Genomic DNA, 19037 nt, shown 5'->3' on the forward strand with positions numbered 1-19037 from the left:
ACATAAGATAGATGGAATCACGCTCTGTAGGATTTGAACCTACGACATCGGGTTTTGGAGACCCGCGTTCTACCGAACTGAACTAAGAGCGCTTTCATTCATTCAAAAAGAAAATCTTTTTCTATTCCTAATGTATCTCACGTACGTATAGTCTCCACAAATTCCAGTTATACCCACTTTACTTTAATTGATCTCGTTGCTACTGCCTATAAAGAAGAAAGAAGTAATAGGTAGGGATGACAGGATTTGAACCTGTGACATTTTGTACCCAAAACAAACGCGCTACCAAGCTGCGCTACATCCCTTTTCCAAATTAAATTGTTGTGCAATGCCATTGTACACAATTCCTGTCTTCTTTTCCACATCATAATTTTCTTATTCTTTCTCTATCTATATATAGAACCCTCGTGTCATTTCTTCTTTTTGGTCTCATATAATTAAGGAATTATATACAGCTAAAATCCAATAGAATTTCGCCTATAAAAGAAAGATTACTTTTCCTTGATAATATATAGGAAGAAGGGGTCATCTTTTTATTTTTTAGGGATAGGACAATTTCGGAAAATTTCGTCGATTATGGTTCAGTTTATATATAGCATAAGTTTATGATCATATATGTATTCCAACAAGGAAGGAGGATTTTCAATGCGGGATATAAAAACATATCTCTCTGTAGCACCCGTGCTAAGTACTCTATGGTTTGGTGCTTTAGCAGGTTTATTGATAGAAATTAATCGTTTATTCCCGGATGCTTTGTCATTCCCTTTTTTTTAATTCTAGTTATTGCTATGGGAGGGATAGATTTCTTCGTGATATGACAAAATTTTATCTTATCCTTTTCAATCTTTTTTTAGTATCGGAAGGAAAAAGAAAGAAAAGATGGATTGGGTTGAACCTCAGAGTCATTAAAAATTTGGTAAACCCTATTTTTAAAAATAGAAATTCAATTTAAAGGGGTACCCAAGCTAAATCAGGCCTCAGAAATCAGAGCATAGAAAAAGGCGGGGCTGACTAATTAAATGAAAGGATTTCGAACCAAAATCTTTGCTAATTCGACAAGGATTGTATTCTTTAATTATTTCTCTATTTTTTATTACTTAATTTAAGAATAAAAAAAAATTATTCTAATGAATTTTATTCTTCTTCTTCGGATTCAAAATAGAAGAATAAAAGAATAAGTAGAAGAATTAAATTAAGTCAATCCAAAAGGAAAAGGAGGTTCATGGCCAAGGGAAAAGATGTTAGAATCAGAGTTATTTTGGAATGCATCAGTTGTGTTCGAAAAGGTGCCAATGAGGAATCGACGGGGATTTCTAGATATAGTACTCAAAAGAATCGCCACAATACACCCGGACAATTAGAATTCAAAAAATTTTGTCGTTATTGTCGCAAGCATACGACTCATCACGAAATAAAGAAATAGGAACATCGTGTATTCGATCTTTCCAAACAACAGAAAGAGTAAGAACTTCATATTTTATATATAAATAAAACATAGTATAGAATACAAAATACAAATCAACTCATCTGATTTCCGGTCGATATTATTTCATATGTATAGAGGGTATTCATATACTATAAATATGAATCAAATAAGATATGGATCAAAGAAAAACTACTTCTTCTGGATCCTAAATTAATAAAATAAAGAAGTGCATTTTCCAATTTTAAATTAAATAAGGAATAAATCATGTATACATCTAAACAACCTTTTCTTAAATCTAAGCAACCCTTTAGTAAATCCAAGCAAACTTTTAATAAATCCAAGCAACCCTTTCGTAAATCCAAGCAAACTTTTCGTAAATTCAAACAACCTTTTCGTAAATCTAAACAACCTTTTCGTAGGCGTCCCCGGATTGGCCCGGGAGATCGAATTGATTATAGAAACATGAGTTTAATTAATAGATTTATTAGTGAACAAGGAAAAATATTATCGAGACGAATAAATAGATTAACCTTGAAACAACAACGATTAATTACTCTTGCTATAAAACAGGCTCGTATTTTATCTTTTTTACCGTTTCGTAACTATGAGAACGAAAAACAATTTCAAGCCCAGTCAATTTCAATAATTACAGGTTCTAGACCCAGAAAAAATAGACATATTCCTCAATTAACGCAAAAGTACAATTCCAATCGAAACTTAAGAAACTACAACCAAAATTTAAGAAACAACAACCGGAACTTAAGTTCCGATTGTTGATGTTTTATTCGAATTCGCAAGGGCCAGACCTATATATATTATAAAGAAAGTAATCCAGCTCGTCGATTCCTACCACTTAATCTTAATTTATTGTATCTTCCCGGAGTTCCCTCTCCGGGAATTCATCTTTTATTATTCCAGTATATTACTTTATTTATACCTTTAATTGATGATCTTTATTTTATTGGAAATCGTGTAAAGATTATTTGGATTTGATACAGCTACTTGTGCAAGCATTTTACGATTAAGAATCAATTTCTTCTTGTACAGGTTGTGTATTAATTTACTATAACTATCGAATACTTTATATACCCGCGTTGCTGCGTTTATCCGAGTGATCCACAAACGACGAAAATCCCTCTTTTGCCTACCTCTATCTCGATGAGAGGAAACAAAAGCTCTTTTTACTTGTTGGGTAATCATTCGATTAAGTCTTAAATGAGCCCCTCTAAAGTTTGAGGCAAATGAACGCATTTTTGTTCGTCGTCTCCGGGCTATATATCCTCGCGGAACTCTGGTCATTGAATCAAATTAACCTTAATGAATAACTAATGATTTCTCTTCTTTTAGCCACCCTTTTTCTCATTAATAACAAAACTAATTATTCCGATATATAAAATATTAATTCCAATGGCTTTTGCTATAGTAACCTTCCCAACCACGATTTTTTATTCCACTCCGTTCAGTTATTTCTATACGAAATAACAAATTCATTCTAAATAATACTAAAAAAAATAGTGGGTTCCATCGTTTCTATGGTTCCCTTTTAAACGGTGAGGCCCTCTCTATACACCGGAGCCCTTTCTTTCATCAAAAAGTATTACGAACTTGTATAGTTCACATTCTTTGGCTCTACCTATCCATTATAGAGTAAATAGCTCTTTTCACAATAAGAGTTATCCATACAGTGACGGTATTTAATTATGAAAGTTGGCTAAGTAGCTGACCCTGTTAGTCCGTTCTTTATAAGATAAAAGAGCATAAGCCTTTTTCTTTTTATTACTATTTCCTCCGCTTAATGGATAACCATTTGCTACCAATGGGAGAATTGCTTCTTATTTCCAAATTTAGATAATTCGATTTGCACCAAAGGAAACCAGAAATTCCATATACCATAGAAATCTAGGATAGAGAAGCTATATCCTATTCATTGGTACTAATCAGGGATACTTCAAATTTTTTTTATATTTGTTTGAAGTCATGATCTGAACGAGTCGCACATACACCCTAGCACATGTTCCTCGACGCTGAGGGCATCCTTTAAGCGCAGCCGTTTTTCTAGCATTTCGTATTGGCTGTCTTGCGTTTCTAATAAGTTGTTTAACCGTTGGCATGTTGTATGTATATAGAAAAAAATGGATTGGTTTAGATCCATCTTAACCTGATGATTGCTCATCATGAAGTCTTTCTATTTTCTATTAAATCGAGGAAAACACGAATTTAGCTGTGAAATAACTTTACAAGAAATCCGGACACTACCAATCCTTAAACATTTCCGGAAACCACACTGGATCAGTATCGCAGTGCTTGTCAATCATTTCATCCCCTACAATATCGACAAGTCCATAAGCTTTGGCTTCGTCTGCTGACATAAAAACATCCCTTTCCATGTCTTCGGATACAACCCAAAAAGGCTTGCCTGTTCTTAGTGCATAAACCCTTGTGATCATTTCGCGAACTTTGTGTAACTCTTCTACTTCTAGTAAAAATTCTGGTGTCCTTGCCCGATAATAAGCACTAGCAGGTTGGTGAAGCATAATCCTCGCGTGAGGGAATGCTATACGCTTGGCGGGTTCTCCTCCAAGCAGAATGAAGGACGCCATGGACGCGGCTATTCCGAGGCATATTGTATATATATCTGGTGTCACCGTTTGCATCGTATCAAAAATAGCCATTCCTGAGATTAGCCAACCGCCTGGGGAGTTTATAAACAAAAAAATATCACTAATTCCATCTTCTATACTCAGATATACCATGAGACCTGTAATATGATTCGTGATCTCGCAACGAATCTCTTGACCTAAAAAAAGTGTCCTTTCTCGATACATAACATTGTATAAGTCAACCCAAGTCGCTTCTTCATCTCCAGGAATCCGGTAAGGTACTTTTGGAACACCAATGGGCATATTAGATTAATATTATTAAATTTAAGTAAGAAACACTTTAATATGGAAACGTAAGAATGGAACAGAAAGAAAGAATCTGCAGTTTATTGTCTTAATTTTTATTCTTATTCTATTCTATTTTATTCTTATTCTATTCTATATGAATACTATAGATTCTATTAATACATAGATGGAAAGGTTATACATATAAGAAAGGTAAGACAGATTGAATAAAGAAAAAGGAATGGGTGATTCGAATGCTAAACAAAGAGGGGTAGCGATCTATTCTTCGTTTTTTCCAAATTGGCCAAGTTACCCATTGCATATTGGCACTTATCGAGTATAGAATAGATCTGCTTCTCTTTCTTCTTATGAACAGAATTGGCTTCTTATTTTTAATGGAATGAAATAAATATTCGCGCTTTCTGACACAGAATCCCCTAGAAGGGTTAGGTACAATGGATAATCTTTTTCAATGCGATAAAATAAAGCGACATCGTGTCTATTTTTCTTTGCTAAAGGGGTATTTCCATGGGTTTGCCTTGGTATCGTGTTCATACTGTCGTATTGAATGATCCGGGTCGATTGCTTGCGGTGCATATAATGCACACAGCTCTAGTTTCTGGTTGGGCTGGCTCAATGGCTTTATACGAATTAGCAGTTTTTGATCCCTCTGATCCTGTTCTGGATCCAATGTGGAGACAAGGTATGTTCGTAATTCCCTTCATGACTCGTTTAGGAATAACGGATTCGTGGGGTGGTTGGAGTATTTCAGGAGGAACTGTAACAAATCCGGGTATTTGGAGTTATGAAGGTGTGGCAGCTACGCATATTGTGTTTTCTGGCTTGTGTTTCTTGGCAGCGATCTGGCATTGGGTATATTGGGACCTAGAAATATTCTCTGATGAGCGGACGGGAAAACCCTCTTTGGATTTGCCCAAGATCTTTGGAATTCATTTATTTCTTGCAGGGGTGGCTTGCTTTGGCTTTGGGGCATTTCATGTAACGGGTTTGTATGGTCCTGGGATATGGGTATCCGATCCTTATGGACTAACTGGAAAAGTACAAGCTGTAAATCCAGCGTGGGGTGCAGAAGGTTTTGATCCTTTTGTTCCGGGGGGAATAGCTTCTCATCATATTGCTGCGGGTACATTGGGTATATTAGCGGGCTTATTCCATCTTAGTGTCCGTCCGCCTCAACGTCTATATAAAGGATTACGTATGGGCAATATTGAAACTGTACTTTCCAGTAGTATCGCTGCTGTTTTTTTTGCAGCTTTCGTAGTTGCTGGAACTATGTGGTATGGGTCAGCAACGACCCCAATCGAATTATTTGGGCCTACTCGTTATCAGTGGGATCAGGGATACTTTCAGCAAGAAATATATCGAAGAGTTAGCAATGGTTTAGCCGAAAATCTTAGTTTATCAGAAGCTTGGTCTAAAATTCCCGAAAAATTAGCCTTTTATGATTATATTGGTAATAATCCGGCAAAAGGGGGATTATTCAGAGCGGGCTCAATGGACAATGGGGATGGAATAGCTGTTGGATGGTTAGGACATCCCGTCTTTAGAGATAAAGAAGGACGTGAGCTTTTTGTACGCCGTATGCCTACTTTTTTTGAAACATTTCCGGTTGTTTTGGTAGATGAGGAGGGAATTGTTAGAGCGGACGTTCCTTTTAGAAGAGCAGAATCCAAATATAGTGTTGAACAAGTAGGCGTAACGGTGGAGTTCTATGGTGGCGAACTTAATGGAGTAAATTATTCTGATCCTGCTACTGTAAAAAAATATGCGAGGCGTTCTCAATTAGGGGAAATTTTTGAATTAGACCGGGCTACTTTGAAATCCGATGGTGTTTTTCGCAGCAGTCCAAGGGGTTGGTTCACTTTTGGTCATGCTACCTTTGCTTTGCTCTTCTTTTTCGGACACATTTGGCATGGCGCTAGAACATTGTTCCGAGATGTTTTTGCTGGTATTGATCCAGATTTGGATGCTCAAGTGGAATTTGGAACATTCCAAAAAGTGGGAGATCCAACTACAAAGAAACAGGCAGTCTGATACACATTGTTATGGTATCTTTCACCTCTCTTTTTTGATTTGACATCTCCCATCCTTTCTTTGACTCTTTTTCTTTCTTTATATGGGAAATTCTCCCAAATGACAAATGAATAGGTGTGGAAGTTATAATTGTAAATAAACCACGATCGAATCTATGGAAGCATTGGTTTATACGTTCCTTTTAGTTTCGACTTTAGGGATAATTTTTTTCGCTATCTTCTTCCGAGAACCACCTAAGGTTCCACCAACTCCAACTAAAAGAATAAAATAATTTCATTTAAGTAAGAAGTCTCCCAGATAGGGGGACTTCTTACTTAAATTAGTCTCCGTGTTCTTCGAATGGATCTCTTAATTGTTGAGAGGGTTGCCCAAACGCGGTATATAAGGCATACCCAGTAAAGCTTACAAGTAAACCAGATATGGAGATGGCGACTAAAGTTGCTGTTTCCATTTTTATAGAATTTCAAGATTACAATGGATCTACGAAAAGATCGTGTATTTACAACTACAACGGAATAGTATACAAAGTCAACACCAATGATTAAATATAATTTATGGCTACACAAACCGTTGAAGATAGTTCTAAACCTAGGCCAAAACGAACTGGTGCAGGTAGTTTACTGAAACCCTTGAATTCGGAATATGGGAAAGTCGCCCCGGGTTGGGGGACTACTCCTTTTATGGGGGTCGCAATGGCTTTATTCGCTATATTCCTATCTATCATTTTAGAAATTTATAATTCTTCCATTTTACTGGATGGAATTTTAACCAATTAGGTTTCTACTAACTAAAACTAGGAAGTCAGAGTTTTTCCATCCAAAAAAGCCTTTCTAGTTTAAGCTCTACATTTCTAGATATTATGGTAGTTCGACCGCGGAATTTTTTTGTTTCGGTATCTCTGGAATATGAGTGTGTGACTTGTTAGAATTGATCCTATTGATAATACATAGAAAGGGCCTGTTATCTCTATCAAGATGATTCTAATTCGTCAGATATTATTTATTCTAGTATCTGGAACACGAAATAGATAGAGTGGATCAAAAAAAATGGAACTATGATTCATACTCACTATTAAGACCTCGCAACCAGACTGAAAAATTCAAGTAGTTCTTAAATAAAAATAAAAAAGAAATTTTCTTCCTTACAATTTTGTTTGCCCAAAAGACAACTTTTTTTCTATCGATTTTGTCGAGTCATTACACTGATTCAATTTCAATAAATGATTATCAAGCGGTTCTTATTCGAAGAACCCTTGCCTTTTGTTTAGCTTGAGACTAAATCATCGTGGCTCTAGTATGAATCTAAGGTTTTAATTGAACTGATTCATAGGATCACAACAAGATAATTTCTATATTACGCATAAAAAAAAATCCAAAATAGGGAAGAGAAAAGTCAAGAAGCCTCTAATGACCAACATAAGGGAAAGGAAGAAAGAAAGACGCGCCAACTTGAGATTTTTTGGCATTATCATCACAAAGAAGATATTCCGGATTTTTTTTATTTGCTATCTTCAAGGCAAATCGACCCGATTCAGTGGCTGATGAAGTTTTGAACCTTTTTTCTAATATTCGTTGAAAATTTGTGTGTTTCTGCTTGAGCCGTACGAGATGAAATTTTCATATACGGCTCTTAGAGGGGGGCGTGGGTTAGTTACCTATCTCAATAAAGTATATGATTGGTTTGAGGAACGTCTTGAGATTCAGGCAATTGCGGATGATATAACTAGTAAATATGTTCCTCCCCATGTCAACATATTTTATTGTTTAGGGGGAATTACACTTACTTGTTTTCTAGTACAAGTCGCTACCGGTTTTGCTATGACTTTTTACTACCGACCAACCGTTACAGAGGCTTTTTCCTCGGTTCAATACATAATGACCGAGGCCAACTTTGGTTGGTTAATCCGATCAGTTCATCGATGGTCAGCAAGTATGATGGTTTTAATGATGATCCTGCATGTATTTCGTGTGTATCTCACAGGGGGATTTAAAAAACCCCGTGAATTAACTTGGGTGACAGGTGTGGTTTTGGCTGTTTTGACTGCATCATTTGGTGTAACTGGTTATTCTTTGCCTTGGGATCAAATTGGCTATTGGGCAGTCAAAATTGTGACAGGTGTACCTGACGCCATTCCGGTAATAGGATCGCCTTTAGTGGAGTTATTACGCGGAAGTGCTAGTGTGGGCCAATCCACTTTGACTCGTTTTTATAGTTTACATACCTTTGTACTGCCTCTGCTTACTGCCGTATTTATGTTAATGCACTTTCCAATGATACGTAAGCAAGGTATTTCGGGTCCTTTATAGGGAAGGCATATCATAGAGAATTCTAATTCTCATATATCATATCGGGTAGGTTGTGGTATTTCATTGCTACAAGCATGGGTTATTGTAAAATAACACATGTCATTTGGATACTTCTCTTCAACTCCGAAGTATTTTTATACGATACAAATAGTTGAAGTTAATTTTACGAAAGAAAAAAGGCGGATTATGGGAGTGTGTGACTTGAATTATTGATTTGGCCATGCAGATAAAGAATTGGATCTGCCACATTAGAATTCACAACCAAAGGTGTCTCCGCATCCAATCAACATGTAAGTCCCCTACCTAGGAAGGATAGGCTGGTTCACTTGAGGAGAATATCTTCTATGATCATACCGCAACCATGTCATCCATGAACAGGCTCCGTAAGATCCCATAGAGTGGAAATGGAATCAGTCATGTGACATGATCCAATTCTCTATTTATTACACTTACCTTTTTATTATAGTATGGAAATGCATTCATTTTCTTTGCATCGATTGTGATCCGCAATACTATCGGAGTAAAAGAAGGGATCTAAGGAAGAATGTAGGCTAAACTTTTTGATTTTTTATTAGTAACAAGTAAATATTTTGTTTGGAGGTAAGAAACTTGCGATATTGAGGGGATAAATACCAACTAATCAAGAGACATGAGACAATCCACAAAGCAATTGATCATGATCAAATTTGTAAGCCCACTTGGATATTGAGCATTTACCCATAAGAATAGGATTATTTTCAATGAGTAGTGGTAGGTGCAACTTTGGAAAAGAGAATCTGATAAAGCTTTTTTTGTCTAGAGTCATTGAGTCATTATATACCTTAATTCTATTAAGGATCTTCCGCGGTCTTATTTCTTTCACTCTTGCTCGAGCCGGATGATGATAAATTCTCATGTCCGGTTCCTTTGGGGGATGGATCCTAAAGAGTTCACCTATCCCAATAACAAAGAAACCAGACTTAAATGATCCTGTATTAAGAGCTAAATTAGCTAAAGGGATGGGACATAATTATTACGGGGAACCCGCATGGCCCAACGATCTTTTATATATTTTTCCAGTAGTAATTCTAGGTACTATTGCATGTAATGTAGGTTTAGCGGTTCTCGAGCCATCAATGATTGGTGAACCGGCAGACCCGTTTGCAACTCCTTTGGAAATATTACCCGAGTGGTACTTCTTTCCCGTGTTTCAAATACTCCGTACGGTACCCAATAAGTTATTGGGCGTTCTCTTAATGGTTTCTGTGCCAACAGGCTTATTGACAGTACCTTTTCTAGAGAATGTCAATAAATTCCAAAATCCATTTCGCCGCCCAGTAGCTACGACCGTTTTTTTAATCGGTACTGTAGTAGCTCTTTGGTTAGGTATTGGAGCAACACTACCCATTGATAAATCGTTAACTTTAGGTCTTTTTTAGATTTTTTTTGATTCATTCAACCATGAAGTACCATAGGTATCTAGGAAATAGTTACTTCCAAGTAGAATCTTCCCTAGATACCTAAAATCCATTTTATTATTTTATTATGATCCATTTCGCGAAAATATAGATTGTACCAAAGATGCAAAATTGTTTTCTTTTTTCTTTTTATTCTATTCTAACTCGAAAAAGAAGAAGAAAAAAAATTGCAATGGATTTAAAACGAGAGTTTATTCTTAAGTAAATCAATTGGGAGATGCTTCTCTAGAGTGTCCCATATATGTTTTCTATCTTCCATACGAAAACTGTCAATTCTCATAAGATCTTCTTCAGTCTTACTCAAAAGGTCCAATAGTGTATGTATATTGGCCCTTTTTAGACAATTATATGTTCTAGAAGTTAATTCTAATTGATCAATAAAAATACAATTCAATGGAATTCCTTTTTTGTTTTTCTTTAGATTAGTTAATCTTTTTTGAAAAGTAAAAAGGGGTGGAGTAAACCTGTTTTTATTTTCTTCGAAACTAGTGCCCTCTTCCTCGGCGTGTAGAAAAGGAAGAAATAAATCAATCAAATTACGAGAAGCCTCATAAAGCGCTTCCTTAGGGGTTAAACTTCCATTAGTCCATATTTCTAGAAAAAGTATCTCGTGTTTTTCATTTCCATTCCCACAAGAAAAAATACTATAATTCACATTTCGAACAGGCATGGATACAGCATCTATAGGATAACTTCCATCTTGATAGTTCTTTCTGAGTTCTGTCTGATATCCACGATCTCTCTTGATCTGTAAATCAATACAGAAATCAATGGGCTCTGTCAAGTTAGCTATAGGTTGTGCCGTATCAACGGTTTCTACGGAAGGCGGTAAGATGATATCTTGAGCAGTTATGTATCTAGGACCTTTGACGCAAATTGATGCGTCTCTAACTCCATAGAGATTACTTCTCAATACAATTTCTTTCAAATTTAGTAAAATTTCTTGTACGGATTCTTCAATACCTGCTATTGTAGAATATTCGTGTGGCACGCTCCCAAATTTTGCACGTGTGATACATGTTCCTTCTATTTCGCCAAGTAAAGCTCTTCGCAAGGCAATACCAACGGTGTCCGCTTGACCTTTTCTAAGCGGGGACAGAATGAAACGACCATAATAAAGACGCTTACTATCTACTCTTGATTCAACACACTTCCACTGTAGTGTTTGAGTGGATCCTGCTACCTCCTCTCGAACCATAATAGACTAGTATTATTATTTTATCATTGAATCGTTTATTTCTCTTGAAAGTTGAAAGCGGGTTAATTCTTTTACAGACGTCTTTTTTTAGGTGGTCGACATCCATTATGCGGCATAGGTGTTACATCGCGTATACAACTTAATCGCACACCACTTTTAGCAATGGCTCGTAATGCGGCATCTCTTCCACTACCAGCGCCCTTTACCATAACTTCTGCTCGTTGCAAACCTACTGTACGAATAGCATCTACTGCTGTTCTTTGACCAGCATAGGGTGATGCTTTTCTTGAGCTTTTGAATCCACAAGTACCGGCCGAGGACCAGAAAACCACCCGACCTTGTGGGTCTGTAACAGTTATAATGGTATTGTTGAAACTAGCTTGAACATGAATAACCCCTTTTGTTATTCTACGTGCACTCTTCCGTAAACTAAAACGTGCATTCCTACGTAAACCAATACGCACTTTCTTACGTGAACCAATTTTTGGTATAGCTTTTGCCATATTTTATTATCTCATAAATATGAGTTAGAAATAAAAAAAAAGATACAAAGATATCCGTTTCAGGGTAAAATACACCCTTTACTTTAATTATTTGAAATTATTTTATTTGGAATTGGAACATTTCCGCGGGTACTTTTTTTTTACTTTTTAGACAGTAAAGTTCTTTTTCGAAAGATTACCCCTGTCTTTGTTTATGCTTCGGATTAGAGCAAATCACTCTAATTCGTCCACGCCTACGAATCAGTCGACATTTTGTACAAATTTTACGAACGGAAGCTCTTATTTTCATATTTCCGTATCCTTTTTTAAACTATGAATCTAATATTTTGGAAAAAAATAAGTCTCTTCGCTTGAATTTTAGAACTTAGAATTTATTACCCTAGAAAAAAAAAAGAAAAACCTAATCCTTTGAATCTTTGGTATTCTTCAAATCTTCGCTATCCTTCAAATCTTCGCTATCCTTCGAGTCTTCGATACGCTTCGAATCCTTATGGGGAAGTCTATAAATTATACGTCCCTTGCTTGAATCATAACGACTTACTTCAATTTTGACCCTATCCCCCATCAGTATTCGTATAGAACTAGACCGGATCTTTCCTGAAATATAGCCTAGGATGATGGTGTCATTCTCTAGCCGAACGCGGAACATTCCATTGGGTAGGGCTTCCGTAACTAAACCTTCAAAAGTAACTTTTGCTTCTCTCGGGTTTTTTTTTTCTCTCCTATTTTTTTTTTCTGTCATATTTTTTTCTCCTATTTTTCCATTTTTATTTTCAAAATAGGAAGGGCGAGGTAGAATTCGAGCACTATAGGCGGGGCGATTACCATATATAACATAAGACTTCTCCCCCAATTCTGTTTAGTCGAGCTTCTCGATCTGTCATTATCCCTCGAGAAGTAGAAAGAATAGCAATTCCCATTCCACCCAAAACTTTAGGAATTCCTTGATAGTTGGTATAAATTCGTAAGCCGGGTCGGCTAATACGCTTTAAAAAAGTTCTTGTTCTATATATTCCTTTTCGAGTCTTTCTCTTTTGATGTCGCAAAGTTGAAACCAAGAAATATCTGTTACGTTCCTGATGTTTCCGAACACTTTCAAGAAAACCCTCTCGTAGAAGTATTTTAACAATGTTTTCGGTAATATTTGTAGATACTACTCGAACTGTTCCTTTTTTATTCATGTCCGCGTTTCTTATAGAAGTTAGTAAATCAGCAATAGTGTCCTTGCCCATAAGACTCTAATTCTAGGTTCCTCCTAATTTTTCTATAATCAACATGTTTTCTTTTTTTTTCTTTTCATTTTGGATTTTAAAACATATACGTAAAACACAATCTACTAATATTAATTCTTTGATCTAAATTTCGCCTACTAGTATTTATAATACTTCAGGAGCTAATGAAACTATTTTGGTAAAATTCAATTCTCTCAATTCCTCGGCAATCGCGCCAAAAACTCGAGTTCCTTTTGGGTTGCCTTTTTGATCAATTATAACCGCAGCATTGTCATCATAGCGGATTATTATACCGTCTTCGCATTTGAATTCTTTACATGTACGTACAATTACAGCTCGAATTACTTCGGATCTTTCTAGAGGCATTTGGGGCAATGCGTCTTTGATTACAGCAACAATAACATCACCAATACGAGCATATCGCTGATTACCAGCAGCTCCTATGACTCGAATACACATCAATTTTCGAGCTCCACTATTGTCTGCTACATTTAAAAGGGTCTGAGGTTGAATCATATTATTTTGATTTCAATTTGTTATTTCAATGCAAAAGGATGAAAGAAATATTGTCTTTCCAGAAAGAAAAACCGGGCATTTTTTTTCTTCCATACCCCTTTTAGGGTTCTATATCTCTAATCGAATAAATTGACTTCGTATGGGCATTTTACTGGCCGCTATGGAGATAGCTGCTCTAGCTACAGTTTCAGATACTCCCCCCATTTCATAAAGTATACGACCTGGTTTAACAACGGCTACCCAATATTCGGGGGACCCCTTTCCCGAGCCCATACGTGTTTCCGTGGGTCTTAGTGTAACCGGTTTGTCGGGAAATATACGTACCCATATTTTTCCACCACGACGTGCATATCGTGTTATTGCTCTTCGTCCTGCTTCTATCTGTCTCGCCGTGATCCAAGCGGGTTCAAGTGCTTGAAGAGCATATCTACCAAAACAAATACGATTGCCTCGGAAGGATTTTCCTTTCATTCTTCCTCTATGTTGTTTGCGAAATCTGGTTCTTTTGGGGTTATAGTCGATGGTTCTCTTTCTTAGTTCCATCTCTACTCCAAAACTGGACATGAGAGTTTCTTCTCATCCAGCTCCTCGCGAATGGAATGAGAAAGCATGTAAATAAATTTCTCTAATTCCATAATATTTAAAAATATTACGGTACGGATAGATACACATTAATAGATAATAGAAAAAGTTAGGTTTTTTTTTTATTTTTATATTGAATTTGTTAAAACAGAAAAATATAATATATAGTCAAAAAAGAAGATCTAGAATATATCCAGATGTGTGTGGATATTTATCTAAATTCTATATTTATAGATAATAATGTAGTCCTTCTAAAAAATATCCTTATTTTTACTCTTATTGAATCGCGGTAAAGTATTCTAATTCAATAAGAATTTCGCGGGCGAATATTTACTCTTTCCTGTCTTATTTGTTAATTTATAAACTTACCAAATAAGACAATTTTTTTGGTTTGTTCCGCCATCCCACCCAATGAAGTGTTAGGATTCTTTTCAATAAAATCCTATGGAATCATAGGTTCTGTCGTTCCCACTGCTTCTCCTTGAATGGTTAGGTCTGAATCCCGCAACGGAGCTTCCAAAAAATTTCTTTCCGAGTTAATTTTCTCAGTTTTATTAACCCGGGCGGCTCTTTATTATTGCTTAAAATTTGTAGTTCTTCTTTCAAGTTACAATTTTTCATTCTCTATTAGTTTTATTATATTGATGCTTTTTCACATTGCCTTTTATGATGTAATTCATAGACCATACACAGTGGAATTCTATATCTTATTTATTTCCTCTTCCTTCTTTCTATCATCCCTCCCTTTATCCACATCCCTTTAGTTTTGCTTCACAACCTAGAATCCCATTTTTTTTTTAGATAAAAAAGTGCAGTTGCTACAACTATATGACACATCTACTCATTTATGATAGAGGTATTTATTCATATAGTGACTGTTTCTTAGTTAGGATCTCGACAATACGAAGCAATAGGTTGGTTATTAGTATTAGTTAATTTTCTATAATTACTAAGTTTTTTTCTTTAAAAAAGAAAAAAAAATAACGAGTCACACACTAAGCATAGCAATTATATTAAATGATTTATCAATTTTCATTAAATCTTATAGAAAGAGGTAGAATTTCTTCTTTTGCAGGGATTTCAGGAAAAAAGTCTCTTGTCATTTTTTATTCTATCAATGGACAGAATTCGAAGACAAGATTAGTTATTCTTCGTCTACGAATATCCAAATTTTTACACCTAATACTCCATAGATAGTTCGAATTGGATAGCAGCAATAATCAATTTTAGCGCGGATTGTTTGGAGGGGAAGTCTGCCCCTTTTAATGGATTCGGCACGTGCAATTTCTTTTCCTCCGAGACGACCCGCAATTTTTACTTTTACTCCCCTTATATCTGCTTTTTTAGTTAATTCAATGGCTTTTTTCATTGCCTTTCGGAATGAAACTCTATTTTTTAATTGGAAAGCTATATATTCTGCAAGAATGTTAGGCTGTCTATAAGGTTCTTTAACTTTTTCGATAGAAATATTAAATCTCTGGTTTACAGAGTTAATTTCCTTTTGTAGATCTTTCTCTAATTCTTCGATTGCTCCTTTTTTCTTTAATAAATTTGGGAATCCAATATGGATTATGACGTGGATCGTATCGATTTCTTTTTGAATTTCTATATGTGTAATTACTTCGGAACTTGAACCTGAGTCCATTTTTCTATTATGTGTAATTACTTCGGAACTTGAGTCTGATTCTATTTTTCTATTCGAGCCCTTTTTCCTATTCTTTTGTATATAGTTCTTGATACAATCCCTTATTTTTTTATCTTCCTGTAGACCTTCAGAATAATTTTTTGGTTGTGCGAACCAAAAGGAATGGTGTTTTTGGGTTGTACCAAGTCTGAAACCGAGTGGATTTATTTTTTGTCCCATATTTTTCTATTCTATATTTTTTTTTACTGGGAATCGAAATCTTAGATGGATCTAAAGGTTATTTAGATTTCTTTACTATATTTAGTACAATTGTTATATGACACATGCTTTTTTTTATAGGGAAACTACGTCCTCGAGCTCGAGGTCTGAATTTCTTCATAATAGTACTCCTACTGACTTCGGCTTTAGTAATGAATAAATTCGCTTTGTCGAAATCCCTATAATGAGTTGCATTTGCGGCTGCCGAATAAACCAACTTTAAGATGGGATAAGATGCTCGATAGGGCATGAGGTTCAGTATCATAACAGTTTCCTCGTAGTAACGCCACCGAATCTCGTCAAGAACTCTTTGTGCTTTGAAAACAGACATAGGGATACGTTTTTGTGCTTTGAAAACTCTCTCGAACTTAAGTAGACGATCGGTTGGAACTTTCCTTGCGAGTTTCCTTAGCCCACTTTTCTTCTTCTTTATCCTAGGGATATACTTTACTAGTTTGAAACTTGTCATAAATAAGTTTATTCCCCGCCTACCTTTACTTTATTTTGAATCTTTTTTTTCTTCTTAATCTTTCTATTCAGAATTCAGTTAACGACGAGATTTAGTATCCTTTCTTGCATTTTCATAACTCGTAAAATGCCGAGTAGGCACGAATTCTCCCAATTTGCGACCTACCATAGGATTTGTTATGTAAATAGGTATATGTTCCTTTCCATTATGAATCGCAATTGTATGGCCAACCATTGTGGGTAGAATGCTAGATGCCCGGGACCACGTTACTATTGTTTCTTTCTCCTCCTTCATATTGACCTTTTCTATCTTTGCCAATAAATGATGAGCTACAAAAGGATTCGTTTTTTTTCGTGTCACAGCTGATTACTCCTTTTTTCCTTTTTAAAGAGTGGCATTCTATGTCCAATATCTCGATCGAAGTACGGAGGTCAGAATAAATAGAATAATGATCAACGGAAAAAAGAAAAAAATCCTTTAGCTGGATAAGGGGCGGATGTAGCCAAGTGGATCAAGGCAGTGGATTGTGAATCCACCATGCGCGGGTTCAATTCCCGTCGTTCGCCCATCGCATTATTGCAAATTCCAAAAATGCAATTTTCCATATTCCTAGTTACGTATTTACTTACGGCGACGAAGAATAAAACTATCGCTATATTTTTTCCTTTTCCTAGTTCTTCTTCCAAGCGCAGGATAACCCCAAGGGGTTGTGGGTTTTTTTCTACCAATGGGAGCTTTCCCTTCACCGCCCCCATGGGGGTGGTCCACAGGGTTCATAACTACCCCTCTTACTACGGGGCGTTTACCTAGCCAACACTTAGATCCGGCTCTACCCAAACTTTTTTGGTTCACCCCAACATTACCCACTTGTCCGACTGTTGCTAAGCAATTTTGGGATACTAAACGGACCTCCCCAGATGGTAATCTTAAAGTGGCCGATTTACCCTCTTTTGCAATGAGTTTCGCTACAGCACCTGCTGCTCTAGCTAATTGCCCACCCCTTCCACGTGTGATTTCTATGTTATGCATGGCCGTGCCTAAGGGCATATCGGTTGAAGTAGATTCTTCTTTTCTCTCAAAAAACCCCTTCCCAAACTGTACAAGCTTCTTCCAAAGCATACGGCTTTCTAGATGTATATGACGATCTCTAGACAGATGGATCTTATATGAATCATATGATGAAGTACCACATGAGTGGATATATAGGAAAGGAATCCAAATCTGCCGAATCGCTCATGTTATGATCTTCTACATCCTAGGTCTCTGCGTTCCGTCATCTGGCTTATGTTCTTCATGTAGCATTCAGATCGAATGACTCTATGAAATTACGTCGATACTTCCACATATTATGGGTAACGTAGGAGACATCCCTATTTTCCCCCGGGGGTCTTAATTACCACTGCTTAGCTTTCAATTTGCCTCTGACCATCAAATTAAATGTGAATAACCCGTCCTCCTCTCTTTGAAACAAGGGGCGCTTCCGGTTCTGTGCGTGCTTCAAACAATTTTGTCTTCTCCATATTACCATATCTCTAGAGTCAATAATTTTCTATGAGGAACTACTGAACTCAATCACTTGCTGCCGTTACTCAACAGTTTTCTGTTGAGGTCTATCCCGTAGAGGTAGTCAAATTGGATCAGTGATCGATTTCTAGGTTTCGTCGTAAACCTAATTGGTTACTTCCAATTACGTAAATCAATAGTTCAAACCGCACTCAAAGGTAGGGCATTTCCCATTGATATAGGAACTTTTGTACCAGAAACAATAGTATCTCCAATTATAGCCCCTCTGGGATGTAAAATATATCTCTTCTCACCATCCCCATAGTGTATGAGACAAATGTATGCATTTCGATTAGGGTCGTATTCTATGGTTACGATTCTACCAGATATGTCTTTTTGATTCCGTCGAAAATCTATTTTACGGTATAGGCGCTTATGACCTCCCCCTCTATGCCTTGCGGTAATGATTCCTCTGGAATTACGACCTTTACCACAACGGTGCCGTCCATGGATCAAATTATTTCGTGGATTGGATTTCACTTGCCTGTCTACGGTTCCCTTGCGTGTGCTCGGGATAGGTGTTTTGTATAAATGTTTCGCCGTATTATTAAGTATTCTCCTTTAGTTTTTTTCTCTATCTAGAAGTGGAATAGAATAACCCGGTTGAAGGGTAATGATCATACGTCTGTAATGCATTGTATGGCCCAGAATAGGTCCTATTCTTCTACCTTTTCCAGGTAGTCGATGGCTATTCACAGCTACCACCTTAACACCAAAGAAGAGTTCGACCCAATGCTTTATTTCTGTCTTAGTGAATCCCGATTCGACATTAAAAGTATATTGATTCTTTCCCAATAAACGAAGACTTTTTTCTGTAAATACTGCGTATTTGATTCCATCCATAAATCGACTTTCCCTCCTATGCTCTGAGTTCCAGTATCGATAAGAATTCGAGTTCTTATTGTTCTTATGTTATGGTATGAATATACCATACCAATTCGT

At 36.4% G+C, this 19037-nt stretch overlaps 2 protein-coding genes and 2 non-coding genes across 4 annotated transcripts in view; 1 reads left to right on the forward strand and 3 right to left on the reverse strand.

Annotated features, from left to right (window-relative positions):
• Positions 1-18: 18 nt before the first annotated feature.
• TRNAW-CCA lies at positions 19-92 on the reverse strand. The gene has a single exon. It is a non-coding gene; the product is annotated as a tRNA-Trp (tRNA).
• Positions 93-231: 139 nt separating this feature from the next.
• Positions 232-305, reverse strand: TRNAP-UGG. The gene has a single exon. It is a non-coding gene; the product is annotated as a tRNA-Pro (tRNA).
• Positions 306-1631: 1326 nt separating this feature from the next.
• On the forward strand, positions 1632-7791 carry LOC123423864 (30S ribosomal protein S18, chloroplastic). Its single transcript, XM_045107909.1, has one exon. The coding sequence runs from the start codon at positions 1691-1693 to the stop codon at positions 2201-2203; it is 513 nt and encodes a 170-aa protein (XP_044963844.1). The 5' UTR covers positions 1632-1690; the 3' UTR covers positions 2204-7791.
• A 10637-nt stretch (positions 7792-18428) lies between these two features.
• The window catches only part of LOC123423865 (NAD(P)H-quinone oxidoreductase subunit 2 A, chloroplastic-like), a 4702-nt gene continuing 4093 nt past the window's right edge, over positions 18429-19037 (reverse strand). Inside the window, exon 2 of the mRNA XM_045107910.1 lies at positions 18429-19037. This exon is cut by the window's right edge and continues 3966 nt beyond it. The gene's annotated coding sequence lies outside the window, so the exon portion shown is untranslated.

The sequence above is a fragment of the Hordeum vulgare genome, unplaced genomic scaffold (genome assembly GCF_904849725.1).
Source record: "Hordeum vulgare subsp. vulgare unplaced genomic scaffold, MorexV3_pseudomolecules_assembly, whole genome shotgun sequence".
Classification (NCBI taxonomy): domain Eukaryota; kingdom Viridiplantae; phylum Streptophyta; class Magnoliopsida; order Poales; family Poaceae; genus Hordeum; species Hordeum vulgare.